At 39.1% G+C, this 15,317-nt stretch overlaps 1 protein-coding gene and 1 non-coding gene across 5 annotated transcripts in view; both read left to right on the top strand.

Moving 5' to 3' along the window:
* The window catches only part of NKAIN2 (sodium/potassium transporting ATPase interacting 2), a 952,120-nt gene that overhangs the window by 783,811 nt on the left and 152,992 nt on the right, over positions 1-15,317 (top strand). For 3 of the 4 annotated variants that reach the window (XM_077902211.1, XM_077902223.1, XM_077902217.1), the window contains exon 4: positions 296-496. In XM_077902211.1, coding sequence (XP_077758337.1) covers positions 296-496 — 201 coding nt within the window. Of the gene's footprint in view, positions 1-295; positions 497-3,940; positions 5,781-15,317 lie in introns of those variants that run through there. The other variant, XM_077902232.1, reaches the window with a different exon arrangement.
* On the top strand, positions 5,987-6,059 carry TRNAK-CUU (transfer RNA lysine (anticodon CUU)). Its single transcript has one exon. It is a non-coding gene; the product is annotated as a tRNA-Lys (tRNA).

Below are 15,317 nucleotides of genomic sequence, written 5' to 3' on the forward strand. Positions count from 1 at the left end.
TCAAAAGTAAGGACTCTTCGGTGTTACAATTAATGTCAGTCACTGATAAGTTTACTAATAAATATTTTTATTTATATTATTGTGGTCAGGAAAACTTCACAAGTGGAATTTATAGACACATAACTCTCAAGTGAACTAATAGTTTTACTTGGGATGTTTCCTTTATGTCCATAAAATATGGTGAGGGGAGGGGGGGGAAACCCACATTTCCAAACAGAAAGCTCCAAGTCAGTCCCCGATAAGCTGAGTAACATCTATAAAGTAATTCTCATCCTTCTAAATTGCCTTCTTGCAGGAAACAGACCTTATCCTGACTTTTAATATTTCAATGCACCGATCTTGGTGGATGGAGAATGGACCAGGATGTACGGTGACATCAGTGACACCTGCACCAGACTGGGCCCCAGAAGACCATCGCTACATCACGGTCTCAGGGTGTTTTCTGGAGTACCAGTACATAGAAGTGGCTCATAGTTCCCTCCAGATTGTCCTCGCAGTAAGTGTTGACACCCAACCACTCCTTCTAGTGCTTGTTTTATTTCCGTGCAAATTGAGTGCACACAAATGGAGTCTGTGAATAAAGCGTGGCTATTTGCTTTTTTTTTCCAATTAATGCCCCCTTCTATAGTGATTTTTCAGATTAAATCAGGGCTCAGTAAAAGGTCATCAATCAGTAAATCTGTAAATAGGCTTTGGTGTCTTCAGCATTTTATGTAAGAAATCCAACCAGTCAAGGTTTGATCATTTGATTTTTGGTGATAAGACTTTTCCAAGGATTCCTGCAGAGAGATGAGAGAGTCTTCACAACTAATGTGCTACAGTGCCTTAATTTATAAGATTTCAATAGATATTTTCCCCCGGTGCTTCTTTGTCTCCATGCTGCTAGCCCTAGGAATTCTCTTCTCCACTTGCCCATAATCTTCTTCCTAGATTTTCTCAAAGTACAATGCATTATCTTTTATCATTTCCCTTCTTTTTCAAAACAGTTCAGCTTTTCGTAAACTCTACTTCTAGGACTCTTGTGCCTCCACTTTTCATATTAAGCTGATAAAGAACCTTCCCTCCACCAAGGGGCAGTAGGAGTTATAAATGATTCCTTTGTGTTTGTGCATAGTATTTATAGAGCATACTTGTGTAAGATATGCCTGTTATATAAAACATATTATGCTATGGGGCGCCTGGGTGATTCAGTCAGCTGAGCCTCTCACTCTTGATTTCGGCCCAGGTCATGATCTTGGGGTTGTGGGATCAAGCCCTATGTCAAGCTCCCCACAAAGTAGGGAGTCCGCTGGGTGTTCTCTCTCTCTCTCTGTGCCTCCCCTGACTCATGCTTTCTCTCTCTCAAATAAATATTATTATATTATTTTATGTTGTATGAGTATGGCAGAGATTAAAAAAAAAACACATCTTTTTCTCAAAAAGGACTTTCACTAAGGCTAAATACATAATTTTGTAGGACTTTATAATGGCAATTTTATTACACATGCCTCCATATATATAGTACGGATCCTATATGTACAGATCTACATATATTTTTCTTAGACTCCATATACATCTGCAACTTCTGTGCATAGCCTTAAAATTGTTAATAATAAATAATGCAGATAGAATCTGCTTTTTGCCTCTTGATTCTATTAATTACATTCAAAATGATGTTAACTCATGATTCTTAAATATCAAGACATAACACATTCTGTATAGAATGGCATTATGTAGTTCGCATAAAATTCTTCTGGAACTAATAAAACCATGGACTGTGTGGATGTTAGATTATGTAACTAATAAATAGTTATTAGATTTTTTTAAATGAAGAATACAAACACACACACACACACACACACATACACATACATACACAAACACACACATAAATTACAGTGGGCTAAGTATTCTGTGCTAGTAAACATGACCAAATCATTGTTACTAAAAACCATAAAGGTTTATTCTATGGATCAGTAGATATTTCTCCCAATCACTGTCACAAAGAGAAGGTCGGTGGAGCAGCCACTGTCTCAGTCACCATGGGTTGCCATGCCAGAGAGCACAGATAGATCTGGAGTATCTATCTTGGCACAAAAATGCTTCACCTTGGGAAGAGAATCTCACTGTTCACAGTTCATTGTCTAGAACTGGTCACATAGTCCCAGCCAACAGTAAAAGGGCCAAGAAGGAGAGAGAATGTAAATTTGGGGAAATCTGCGTGAACGATTGCCACAGAATTTGAATCACGTTTTGATTAAAAGCATTGAGTGATGATCTCCCTTGAATACGTACAACCTGAGACACTTTTTAACAAATACACCCCTCTGCCGTACTCTTAAACCCTAAACGTTAGTTATCTTGAAATAAAGGTAAGTTAGATCTGATGGGATGAAAAAAGTCATTCCATTATTTAAAATCTATTTGGGTGAAGAACTCATTCTCACAAAGGGAAAAAAATAAAATGTTTCTGGTATTTCAGGACAGAGTGTGTTAGAGAGGGAGTTTGTTTGTTTTTTTTAAGATTTTTATTTATTTATTCAAGACAAAGAAAGAGAGAGGCAGAGACACAGGCAGAAGGAGAAACAGGCTCCATGCAGGGAGCCTGATGTGGGACTTGATCTTGGGTCTCCAGGATCATACCCTGGGCTGAAGGCGGCGCCAAACCACTGGGCCATCGGGGCTGCCCTAGAGAGGGAGTTTTGATAAAACATTCCCTCATTGGAAGTCCCTTATTTATTGTATCCATACGTTTTGGAAAACTTCCACTTAGGCATCAAGGATATAGTTTATGTGCATGGAAAGTTCTATATGACTGTTTTAGACAGTTCGTTGAATTAATATGTGTATGTATAAGCTATACTCAGAGATTTAATAAACCCACATAAAGTTTTAGCACATGAGCTATTTGATGATGATGATAATAATAATAATAATAATAATAATAATAATAATGGACATGAGGCTGACATACAGCCCAAAATAAAATCATCTTTAAATGCAAAGGGGCGAGAGGGCAAAGAAGATAGAAGGAGTGTCCCTAAGAGCAGATGTGACTGATCATTCAAGCTACTGGCTCCCTTTGCTGTCTCCACGGCCCTATTTGAGTAGAGAACTAGCTTGAGCAAGCCATCCCAGGTTGTGGTGTCTTTCCTCTCCCCTTCCCACCTGGTCTTCCCCACCGGGTGGGCGTCTCTCTTGGGCAGTGCTGACTGCAGGTCAGCTGAGAGTCGGTTCTCAAGAGTATACCCAAGCCAGTTACTTGGAGAATTCTCAAGACCCTTTCTGTCTTGGGGCTTGCTGTTGTCTAGCCAGCCTCGGGCTGAAAGTGTCTGCTGCACAGAAAACCTAACATATCTTAACTGGCGTTGTTGAGTGGACACCGAAATGGGACTTCCCGTGGATTTGCTCTGCCTACTAGTTGGAAGCCTCCCAACTGGGTTTTCCTGTATCATTCTGATCACTTCTGCCATCGTGATTGAGACAGGAGAGGGTATTTTGAAGTTCCGGTCCTGCCCTTTTCATGTGACCCAAATGACCCCCCGCCCAAGACAATCCAATATTCATTCCAGTCGGGTCCAGTGAACACTTCCTGACTGCTTGTCCCCTGCTGGCATCCTGAGAAACAAATGGCCTTGACAGTGTCACAGTCAGAAATAGGGTGACGTTTCTCAGGATACAAACCAGGTGCACATGGGTGCATTTTGGGGAGCATACGTGGTAGACAGAGGATACAGTTTGTGCAGTTTCTGGCATATTCTTCGCTCCACCCCGCTTTCTGCAAAGTCAGCTAACCATCTGCTTCTCCTAGTTTCCACCGGTCTCTGAAGGTGCCCTCTCTTCCAGGATGTCTGCCTGGGATCTGCTTTCCCAAACTGCTGCCCTCCCAGCTCCTGCTCTCGGCTCACTCTGAATCTCTCTAGCTCGTGTCCCCCAACTTCACCCAGCCTTCCCTTCACAGGCTCCTGGCCCCCGGCGATCCTGTCACCCTGTTGTGCCAATCGACTCCTAGCTGATTGGGAAATGAGCGTTCACAAAGCCCACACTTGCATCGCACACACAGGAGAGACCTTCCACCCACAGCCAGAGGAGGACGAGTACAATAACCACATAACTGGGAAGAGGGGCTGTGAATCCCACAGCCTCCGGCGGAGTGGAGAGGACAGCCAGGGCACTGTCACAATGAGCCAGGTGTGACACTTGGAGGCTTCTCCTCCCTCAGCAGCATTTTCTTTTACTTAGTATCAGATATCGCCCTCAAAAGGAATACAGGTGTGCACAGCTTTAATAATAATAATAAAAACATCCACACTTACAAAACAGATCAAATAAATATGTATGGGAAGAGCCTGGAAGGAGATCACCTACAGAGACCACGTTGTTGGCATTACAAGAGAATTAAGCTGATTTCTTCAAACAACGTATGATTGCAAATATAGGGTTTACCAAATGTGTTCGCAGGAATTTAATCTTTTGATTTCCCTAACAGTCCTGTGAGGCCTGCAAGACAGGCTGAAAGCCTTTCCCCAGATGTCTTAGCTGGGAAAGAGGGAGGACAGACACGCTGACCTAAGTTCTTCCCTGGCACCAAGGCTGGAAGTCGATGGCAGCCTACAGGCCAGCAACAGCTGGTTGGAGTTGGACTCCTGAAACCCCCAAATTCAGAGTTCTTCAGTGGCACAGAATGCCATGACCGCGTGGCCACTCTGTGGGGGGTGAGGGCAGTGGAAGTGTGTGTGCCTCACCCCTGCTGTGCACACATTTCACCTCACTTCCCGTGGCTAAGGGGAAACCATGAAAATGGAGGGTGTTTTCCAAGGAAACGTAAATCAATGAAGCTTTAAGGGAAAATATTTATAGCAGTACTGAAGGAACTTTATATTTTAAAATATAGGTTACGGTTTCAAATGATACGTTGGTAAAAACAAAAACAAAAGCAAACAAAAAAAAAACAGAAACAAATAATTCCTCGTTTTTCTGCTTACCCCCAGAGAACCATGATCTCTAAATGTAAGATAAACCTCTCCAACCAAAATTGCTGGGTTTTGTTTTCCTTTATTTCCTTTACTTCCAGCACACTTCTAAGTTCACAGCAGGTTGATGATTAATATTTTTAGGATTCCAGCAGAGGATATTGGTAAAAACTTTAATAAGCTTACTATTTTTCGGAGCTGTAACAATTGGCTGAGGAACCATGTACAAATTAGCAGGGACATCATAGAAGACTTTAGGAAAGCTTCTGATACCTGGGACCCTGTTCACAGCTAAAAATAGGATCACTGTCGGGTTCAACCTTCAGTCATACCTATTCCCTATTCAGAAAACTTTGCATTTTTAGAGTACATAAAATGATGGCAGTCATTGTTTAACAGATTGTGGTTAAAAAAAATTTTTTTTTTTTTGAAGATGAAACATGTGCCTTCACATGGATGGAGCCACAGACATCTCCAATTATTCCCAGTTAACCATAGATATATTTGATATTTGGCTTGTTAAGACTTACCAACAATACGATTGGTGAGGAGCTTTCAAAACTTTGAAATCCTTTAGCCAAGTTAATCCAGGATTGTGCTGGGAATGGCGCAGAAGCATTCCTTTGGATGTTGCTGAAGTGCATGGCGCAGGGATGAAAATGAGCTGCCTGACTGCTCCTGCTGCGCTTTACTGCCTTCTTTAATTTGGAAAGAACATATTCGCAAAGATTTGGTTGTCAGAGATTTGGGTCTCATCTTAATGTAGCTTACGGCATTGATATTAAATGGTAAATAGTAAATCTGAGCTGTAAACTTGCATCGTCTTGATGGGCTACATGTTTTTATTTTTTTATTTTTATTTTTTTGGCTACATGTTTTTAAATGAAAGAAGGTGAATTCCGAATCACAGTGGCATTCAAATTTCATTGGACGGATTTCAAAGACTATAATGTCTCTTTAAAAGATATTACTACTTATAATATGCCAAAATAAATAGCGCTCTTGCAGCTATTTAAAACTAGTAATGAGAGGGTGCCTGGCTGGCTCAGTTGGTAGAGCATGGGACTCTTGATCTCAGGGTCATGAGTTTGAGCCCCATGCTGGGTACAGAGATGACTTTAAAAACAATAAAATGCATTTTAAACAAATAAAAAAAAATAAATGAATGATGAAAATATCAAGCATCAAATGTAACTTTTCAAGTGAATTCTTAAAAATTCAGGATATATGGGATTGGAAATGCTTAAAGGCATTTAAGCATTAAACTACTCTAAAACAACGATTCTTAATGCTGCTTGAGAATAGAAATGATTTACTCACTTGTTTCAAGGCTTACCATAAACATGACCTACTTCTGGAAAGTCTGGGCCCTAGGTGGGTATACTTTTGAAAATTTTCACCAGAAATATCAGTGCCTTCTCTTTATCCTCACTACTGATCCCTCTAATTGTCCTGAATTGCTCAGAAACATGGTATTTGTTTAAAAAAAAAAAAAGATTTTGTAATACCAAAATGGTACCACAGCTTCAGTTGCTCCATCAGCTTCTGGAAATGACTTGAGAGTCACTTCCCTTCCAGTGCTGAGTCTGTGAACCTGTACCATGCCTGCCTTATCTCCGCACCAAAGAGTGAGTTTGTATGGAGCTCTTCTGAGTCTTCTGATTCCTACTCCAGGGTCCATGACTCTACAACAGTTTTCTTCTTAGGACAGAATTACTTCCTGCCTGTGATAGAAATGGGCAGAATGACAGACGCTCAGTTCCTTTTCTAGCTCCTAGGATGGCCAACAGCATTGCTGCTTGGCTTCAAATGTCATACATGCTGCTCCAACCCTAGGTCTCCTGGACACTCAGATATATAGATCTACTTGTCAAAAGGTAGTAACCCAAGAAATGAAATAAATGTCATTTGTCTTTCTGTAACATCAGAAGAGTTTATACAAATACAAAAATATGGAAAGAACCAAATCACAGTTGCGAACAAGAGATTTTTTCCAAGGACAAACCTACTGAAATAGGAGAATGAAGGCAGTGAATAAATCAGGAAAGGATTTGTTGGCACAATCGAGGGCCGCAAAGCATCAAACAACTTTCTGCAGATTAATTTTAGAACCTGACCTGGGTTTATGCCTAAATAGTTAAATATATCAAGATATATTGATACTTCTGAAATGGGCACATGTTTAACCTCCTAATGTAAATCTCAATTCCTCTGGACAGTATCAAAGTCATTTCAATACTGTCACTCAGGGTATAGCACCCTGATGTCTTGTCCACAATTATCAATCAAGTTGTGGTAAAAAAAACAAACCCTAAGTAATCAGTTATCATGGTCTTTATTGTATTTTGCTTTATTTCTGAACGGTGCCCTTGTAAAATGGTGAATAGTTCTGTGAGTTTGTGAACAAGCAGAGTGCAAGAACTTCAGTAGCCTCAAAAGTCAAATTAAGTCTAAGACTTTTTTGCTTGTAATATTCTCTGGTATTCCCTACATGCAAAGTCAGAAATATAAGGTAAAATATTCAGGGTCTGGGAGTAACAATCCTTAAATCTTACACCCAGCTGTATAATAAGCTATTTTGTAATTATGAACTAAATGAGATAATTCCTAAGAAATTGCTTGAAAACAATAAAGGTGGTGTTATTTATTTTCTCCTTGGCTCAGTATCTTCCACTGCTTTATTGAGAATACTGTTACTTTTTTTCAGACTAACTCATGATGATGTGCAAATATGAATTAAATCTTACTAAGTTGACTCACTCCCCAGATAGGACTGTGATTCTTAAAGCCAGTGTGATACCATTTAGTGTACCAACGCACTAGCCTACACGGGGGCAAGTTTTATCCCACATCAACCATTATCATCAGTGTGCAATATCTGCTTTTCTAAGTAATGTTTGAAGCACTTGCTCACCCCCGAAGCATAATATCACTCGACCCATGAGAATACAGAGACACGTGGAATAAAAGTGCCAGTATGTTTAAGATGATAGTGAGGATTATAAAATGCAACAAATTACCAATAATTAGATTTTCTTTAGTACTACGAGATTTAAGTTGGATTGTCTGAAATTGTGCAACGAACCATGTACAATCCCATTTCTTATAATTAATTTTCTAAGTATAAAACATCTCAGAATAAATAATAAGATATCTTAAACCATAAGTTAGCTCAGAAAAATAAGCATATATACACGTATACGAAAAATAGAGTAATTTGAAAAACATGAAAACCTATTGGCCTTGAACACAGAATTACCACCTTCCTCTGTCACATATAATATCGTTGTCTTTGAGGACGTCTTGCCAGTCACGATCATTTATTCTGATAAAAAGTTTTTAAGAAATACGTCTTTGATGGCTATTTCCTTTTCACTGGAACTTCTAAACACAGCGGCGGAATAATAATAGTGGAATGTGTGAGTGTTTTCAAACAGCAGCAACGTATTCTCAAAGGAAGGATGTGAAGACGATTGGTAATGACAGCTATAATATGAGGGATAATTTATTGTTTAGCATGTTATACTTGAGTGAAAAAAGAAGAAAAATATGAGCAAACACACTTAAGCTAAATAGTGTTTACATAGTAGGACAAAAAGCCATCTGTAATGTTCCTCCTGCACCTTTTGTGTTTACCAGTCCTATAAATAGGATTTTAAGCTCCACTGTTCTCAACCCACACATGCTTCTCAACAGCTGGGTGTATGATTCCTGGTCTTCACTCTCCGCCTGCCTATTCCTGCCTTTATGGATGGTGCCTTTTGTCCCGACCCTGTCGTTTGTTCCCCTCTGACCTTTCTTCTGACTCTCAACGGGTTGTGAGATTCCCCAAGAATCAAGACCACACCTTCTCACACGGGTGTTTCTCACTTGTAATGTCTTCCTAACTTTATTCACAATATTTTTTATTTTCATACCTAATGGGGCAGCTACTTGTCACAGGATGATTTGGGTTAACGCCACTTGCGACTATGGCTGCAAACCCAAGGACTGGATTGCAGAGAGTCATGGCTCCAAGGATATTCTGGTTTTCTGTATCTCTTCTTTTATTCGGGAATGTCTGCCTTGCTCTCCTCTCTTTATTGATTCTTAATCTCTCTGCCTCTTAAGTGTAATCAGCTTCTTATCCCCAACTTCATAAATACAAATTGTTTCTTTTACCCCAAACTATCCTGGTGTCCTCCAGGCATTTATCTTCACTTTTCCTACCCATTTTCCAGAATTCTATTGATTTCTTTCTTTGTCACAGAATTATGAGTGGAGTCTCCCTCTCTTTTTTCTAATTTCTAAATTTTACAAATGATATTTGTGTAATTTAATACCATTTTCTTAGTTATCTATCACGGTTAGGTTGATTTAGTCCTAATATACTTTATCTGTTACAACGAAAATCAATTTTTTTAAAGATTTTATTTATTTATGCATGAGAGACACACAGAGAGAGGCAGAGACATAGGCAGAGGGAGAAGCAGGCTCCCTGCGGGGAGCCCGATGCAGGACTCGATCCCAGAACCCCAAGGTCACGACCTGGGTCAAAGGCAGATGCTCAACCACTGAACCACCCAGGTTCCCCCAAAAAATCAATTTTAAGTGAAATTATACTGTGAGGTACAAAAACTTCCCCTGTCAGTGACTCAATAGTTGTTGGTGTATTCATTATCAGCAATGTGCTTAGTTCACAAATTTAGGAAAGTCTGTGTTGCTCGCAAATCAAAAGGCTCGAAATGAGTTGCCAAAGGAAGCTGAATACTAAAAAGATGGTAAAGGGGGGACCAAAACTAAATCGGAAAATACGTTTAGCCACTCCTCTGGTGTCTTTTAGTTGTGAGACTGAGGTCTGAATTAGAACCACCTCGCCACGTGGTGCCCACATTTTTATTTTTATTTTTTTGGTTCAAACTTACACACTTCAGAGCTTCAGCGTTGCCGTGGTACTTAGTAAACAGGGTTCAGGGTGGGTGTCCTGTCCGTGCTGCTGGGAAACTCACCTGAACATTTCAGTTATAAACTAAAAGAACAAAAAAAAAAAAAACAAAAAACAAAAACAAACAAACAAAAAAACACGTTGAAACCTCTATTTAAATATACCTGTGTGAACATTTACCTGAGATGAACCTTCACTTCTATTTTCTTTCTGTGATCTGTGATAGACTCTTAACCCCAGATGCTTCCAGATGTTAATCTGCGGAGAAGGAGGCCCATTCTCCCAACCCGGGTGGTTTGCGGCCTGGCCTGGCTTCGCCCACACCCAGGCAGAGGCTCTGATGACAGACAGTCCCCTTGTCCATGCTGCTTCCTGAATCCAAAGAAAATGGAACTTATCAGAAGAGCTGAGCCTCCAGCACCACCTGTGCCTCTCATTTGGGCCTCCTCGTGCTATAGGGTTGGCGGGGGGGTCTCCGTCGTTCATCATTTGGCTCACTGACAGAAAGAGAAGGAGCTGTTGCACTTTTAGGTACCACTCTGCAGACTGCTATAGTGCAAAATAAACAAACAATATATTTTTAGGGCACCACCTGCAGCAAGCAGCTGTACCAAACAGAGCAGAACCACGAAGGATGTGATTTGTTCCATTTAACATGAAGCCTTGAGGTTTAGAAGAGAGGGAGGAGAAGGTTCTATGGATACAACCCACACATCCGCAATTTAAACTGAAACTGATTTTTTTTTTCTTTTTTAGATTGGAATTGAAGTATCATTATATCTCTCCTCCTTTCCCACCCCACAACCTCTGGTTGAAAACAATTCTATTATTGGGGTTATAACTGTTAACTGAGAAAATCATTTTTCTCTGCCAGTAAACTTCCTCTTCCATTCAAGGGCAATTTTCTCTCAAGCAACCTATACTTAAATGCCAACATCTGCTATATCTAAGCTGTATATAAATGGTGTCTGGCATTTACATGATGCCAATGACATGATTAGAGAAACGCATACACTTGGCTTCCATGGAATTTTCTTCTTATCTTCTAGTTTTCGTCTGTCTCAGCCCTCCTTCAGGATCTGTCTGCCTCCCGACGTGCGCCACACCAGGCCCAAAATACTCCGAAAGCTGCACTTTGGGCTCTTATTCTGATCGCCAATCGACTCCTGCATTAACCTCTACCTTCCCAGGCATTCCAGCTACATAATGCATCCTGATAAAGTCCCACCGTATCTGTGTTGTCTGCGTACCCAGAATTTTGAGGCTGATGCAAGGGATATTTTAAGTACTTGCTTTTTTTCCCCTAGATTTAAAAATCTCCTCATTCTCTTAATGGCTATTGATTCTGACCTCGCAAACCAAAGTCACCATTTCATTTTGAGTTCTTCTAGGTGAGCTGGGATAAATATAATTAAATTATGGATGACTCTGGAAGCAATCCAGGTAGTTACAAATTGAGGTCATTTTAAGTACAGAGAGGGACAGTTACCTTTAATATTAGATTGGCCACCAAGAACAATATGATGTTTGGCTGTTTCTTGATGATGGACACATTTTATAAAGAGAAACTGGTCTAAATATTTAGAGGGTGAACTCGAGTGCCACCCTTAACTTCTCTATCACTAGCTAGATTTTTAATTTGAAGGAGAAAAGTCTATTGACCATCGTTTTGTGGCTCATTAACACACTTTTGTGGGACTTACAGATATTGCTCTGAGATTCAGAGAGGTGAGATGAAGGAATTTCAAATCTGCAATGATGCATGCCTCTAGCTAATAGAGAAAATCAAATCCTGTGAGCCACGAAACTAAGTTTCCTACATTATTTTCACCTTGCATCATTAAGATGATGATTTTTTAAAATATTGGGCACAAAATAAATTCCTGCCAAAGGAGTCTCCAAGAGTGTTGAATGTGAGAACTGCTTCCCTCTCCTTCACCTTTCTAACATATTAACAGAAATTTTCTGGAAAAAAGCCCAGACTGGGTTTTGCTAAATTATATCCGCTTCGGAATCCTTGCCGATCAATCAAGTTTCTGCTTTATGACTTATGGGACAGTGCTTTTCACTGGATGTCACTGAAACCGGAAGAACGAAGGGAAGTATCCGTAGTTCCAAGGGACAAATGAGCACTTTTAGTCGGAGCATCTTTATGTTCCACGGAAGTAAGAGGCAGTTGGATTGATCTTTAATTAGTAATTACAGTAGACCAAATATTCTTCAGGGTTCTCTAGGGAATATTAAGAGAGAGAGAATAAAAGAAAAAGAAGGTCTTTGACCATGAGGTTCAGTGAGTGTAGAATGAGGGAGAGATCGGAGTGGGGTAGGGGTAACTGCATATTGAAAAAGGCTAACAAAATGTGGGTGGCAAAGGGGAGGAGTCACCATTTCAGACAATGGAAAGTGTGGGCAAAGGGCACAGAGACAAACATTAGCTTCTTCCCTAAGCTTCAGTTTCTTCATCCACAATAGGCATAACTCATTGCACTTACAATTACAATTATTGTTGGTTTGGGTGGTAAAATAAATAAATAAATAAAATAAACCACATAACCTGAAATTTATCCTCTTAAAGTTTTAATTGTACAATACAATATCATTAACTATACGTACATGGTTGTGCAACAGGTCTCTGGAACTTTTCAGTCTTGCTTGGCTGAAACTCTAGACCTACTCAGTAGCAACTCCCAATACCCCCCTCCCTCAGCCTCTGGCAACAGGACTCTACTTTCTCCTTAAGTTTGACTGTTTTGGCTACCCATGGAACTGAAATCTTGTAGTATATTTTTTTTTCTGTGGCTGGGCTTAATTCACTTGGCATCACGTTCTTAAGGATGATCCATGTTGTCACATATGACAGGATTTTCTTCTTTCTTTAAGGCTGAATAATATTCCATGTATATACCACATTTTCTTTATCTGTTCATCATTCAGTGGACATTTAGGTGGTTTCCACCTCTTGGCTGTTGTGACTATACGATGCCAAATATTTCTTTGATATTCTATTTTAAATGATTTCGGATAAATATCCAGAATAGGGATTTCTGGATCATCTGGTAGTTGTATATTTAATTTTTTGAGGAGCTTTCATTCTGTTTTTCACTATGGCTGCAAGTTTTGTGTTTGAACAATAGTGCACAAGTGTTTCTATTCTATTTATCTGTATCCTGCCCCCACTCTTATCTTTTTTATAGTAGCCATATTCACAGTTGTGAGGTGATATCTCATTCTGGTTTTGATTTACATTTCCCTGATGATAAGTGACGATCATTTTTTAAAAATATGCCTTTTAGCCTTTGTATATCTTCTTTAAAAAAATGTCTGCTCAAATCTCTTACCTGTTTTTAAAATTTGGTTTGTTATCTTTTTGCCATTGAGTTGTAGATGTTCCTTACATATTCCAGAAATTAAACGCTTAGCAAATATATGGTTTGCAAATATTATCTCTCATCCTATGAGTTGCCTTTTTACCCTGTTGTTTCCTTTGCTAGGCAGAGCCTTTTATTTGATATAGTCCCACTTGTAAATTTTTGCCTTTATTGTCTGGTTTCAATGTCATTTCCAAGACCAATGTTATGTTTCCCTGTGTTTTCTTTCTAGTAGTTTTATGGTTTCAAGCTTAAGTTTTAATGTTTAAAATTTTAATCCATTTTGAGTTGATTTTTGTGTGGTGTAAGATAAGGGCCCAATTTTATTCTTTTGCATGTGGATATCTAGTTTTCCCAAAACCTATTTGTTGAAAAGACTATCTTTTCCCATTGTGGATTCTTGACACTCTTATTGAAGATAAGTTGACTGCATGTGCATGGGTAGATTTCTGGGCTCTCTATTTTGGTATATATCGCAGTCTTTATGCCAGTGTCATACTGTTTTGACTACTATAACTCTGTAATATGTTTTGAAGTCAGAAAGCGTGAGATCTCCAACTTTGTTCTTCTTTCTCAGGATTCTCTCACTACTGAAAGTCTTTTGTGGTTCTGTACTTTGACAATGTTTTTGTTTTGTTTTGTTTTGTTTCTATTTCTGCCAAAAACACCATAGGAAATTTGATAGGTACTGCCTTGCTCAGTGGCCCCCACCTTCTCCAGACTTGGAATTACTTTCTTAAGTTTCTTTTCAGATAATTTGTTGGTAGTATATAGAAATACCAATAATTTTTATAAGTTTATATTTTGTATCCTACAATTTTGCTAAATTCATTCATTAGTTATAACAGGTTTTTTTGTGGAATAGAGAATTTCCTACATATAAGAACATATGCATCTACAAATAGGGATAGTTTTACTTCTGCCTTTCTGACTTGGGTGCCTTTTATTTATTTTTCTTAGCCCTAGCTAGAATTTCTAGTACTATGTTAAGTAGACATGGTGAGAGTGGGTATCCTTGTTTTGTTCCTGATCTTTGAGGTAAAGTAAAGCTTTTGGTTTTGCACCATTGAGTATAATGTTAGCTGTGGGCTTTTCATATATGACCTTTATTATGTTGAGGTAATTTCCTTCTGTGTCTAGTTTGTTGAGTGCTTATATCATAAAGGGGTGTTGAATTATGGCAAATTGTTTTCTTCTGTATCTGTCGAGATGATTACAAATTTTTCATTCTTTGTTCTATTAATGTAGTATATCACACTGTATGGTTTTCTATGTTGAACCATCCTTGTCTCCCATTTGGTCATGGTGTATGATTCTTTTAGTGAACTTAAATTTAGATTCCTCATATTTTATTGCAGATTTTTGCATTTATGTTCAAAATGCATGTTGGGGATATCAGCTTGTAGTTTTCTTTTAGTGTCCTGTCTGGCTTTGTGGATGAGTGTTTGTATTCTCCCCCCAAAATTGATATGTTGAAACCCTGCCTCCCAATATGATAGTATTGGAAGATGATGACTTTGGGAAGTGATTAGCTCCTAAGGGTGAAATCCTCATGAGTCAGATTAGTGCCCTCATAAAAGAGACACCGGAGAACTTTCTTACCCTCTCTGACACATGAAGACATAGGGAAGTCAGCAATCTGCAAATAAGAAGCACTCCCTCACCAGACATCAGCTCTGTTGGTGCCTTGATTTTGGGTTTGTAGCCTCCAATACTGTGAAAATAAATTTATGTTGTTTATAAGCCATCCATCTATGGTATTCTGTTATGGCAGCACGAACCAACTAAGGCAGAAATTGCTACTGTAACAAATGTCTAAAATGTGAAAATGGCTTTGGAACTGAGTAATGGGTAGAGGCTGTAAGAGTTTGAGGTACATGCTTGAAAAAACCTAAATTGTTAGCAACAGAATCTTAAAGGCCATTCTAGGAAAGCCGCAGAAAGAAAAGAGGATAGCAGTAGAAAAGGCTTCTTTTTCGAGAACAGATATGGATGGCAAAGACCTGATGAGGTCTCTGATGGAAACGGAGAATATGTTATCAGACGATGAATAAAAGGCAATCCTTATCATAA

This window comes from Canis aureus, chromosome 1 (genome assembly GCF_053574225.1).
Source record: "Canis aureus isolate CA01 chromosome 1, VMU_Caureus_v.1.0, whole genome shotgun sequence".
NCBI classification, from domain to species: Eukaryota; Metazoa; Chordata; class Mammalia; order Carnivora; family Canidae; genus Canis; species Canis aureus.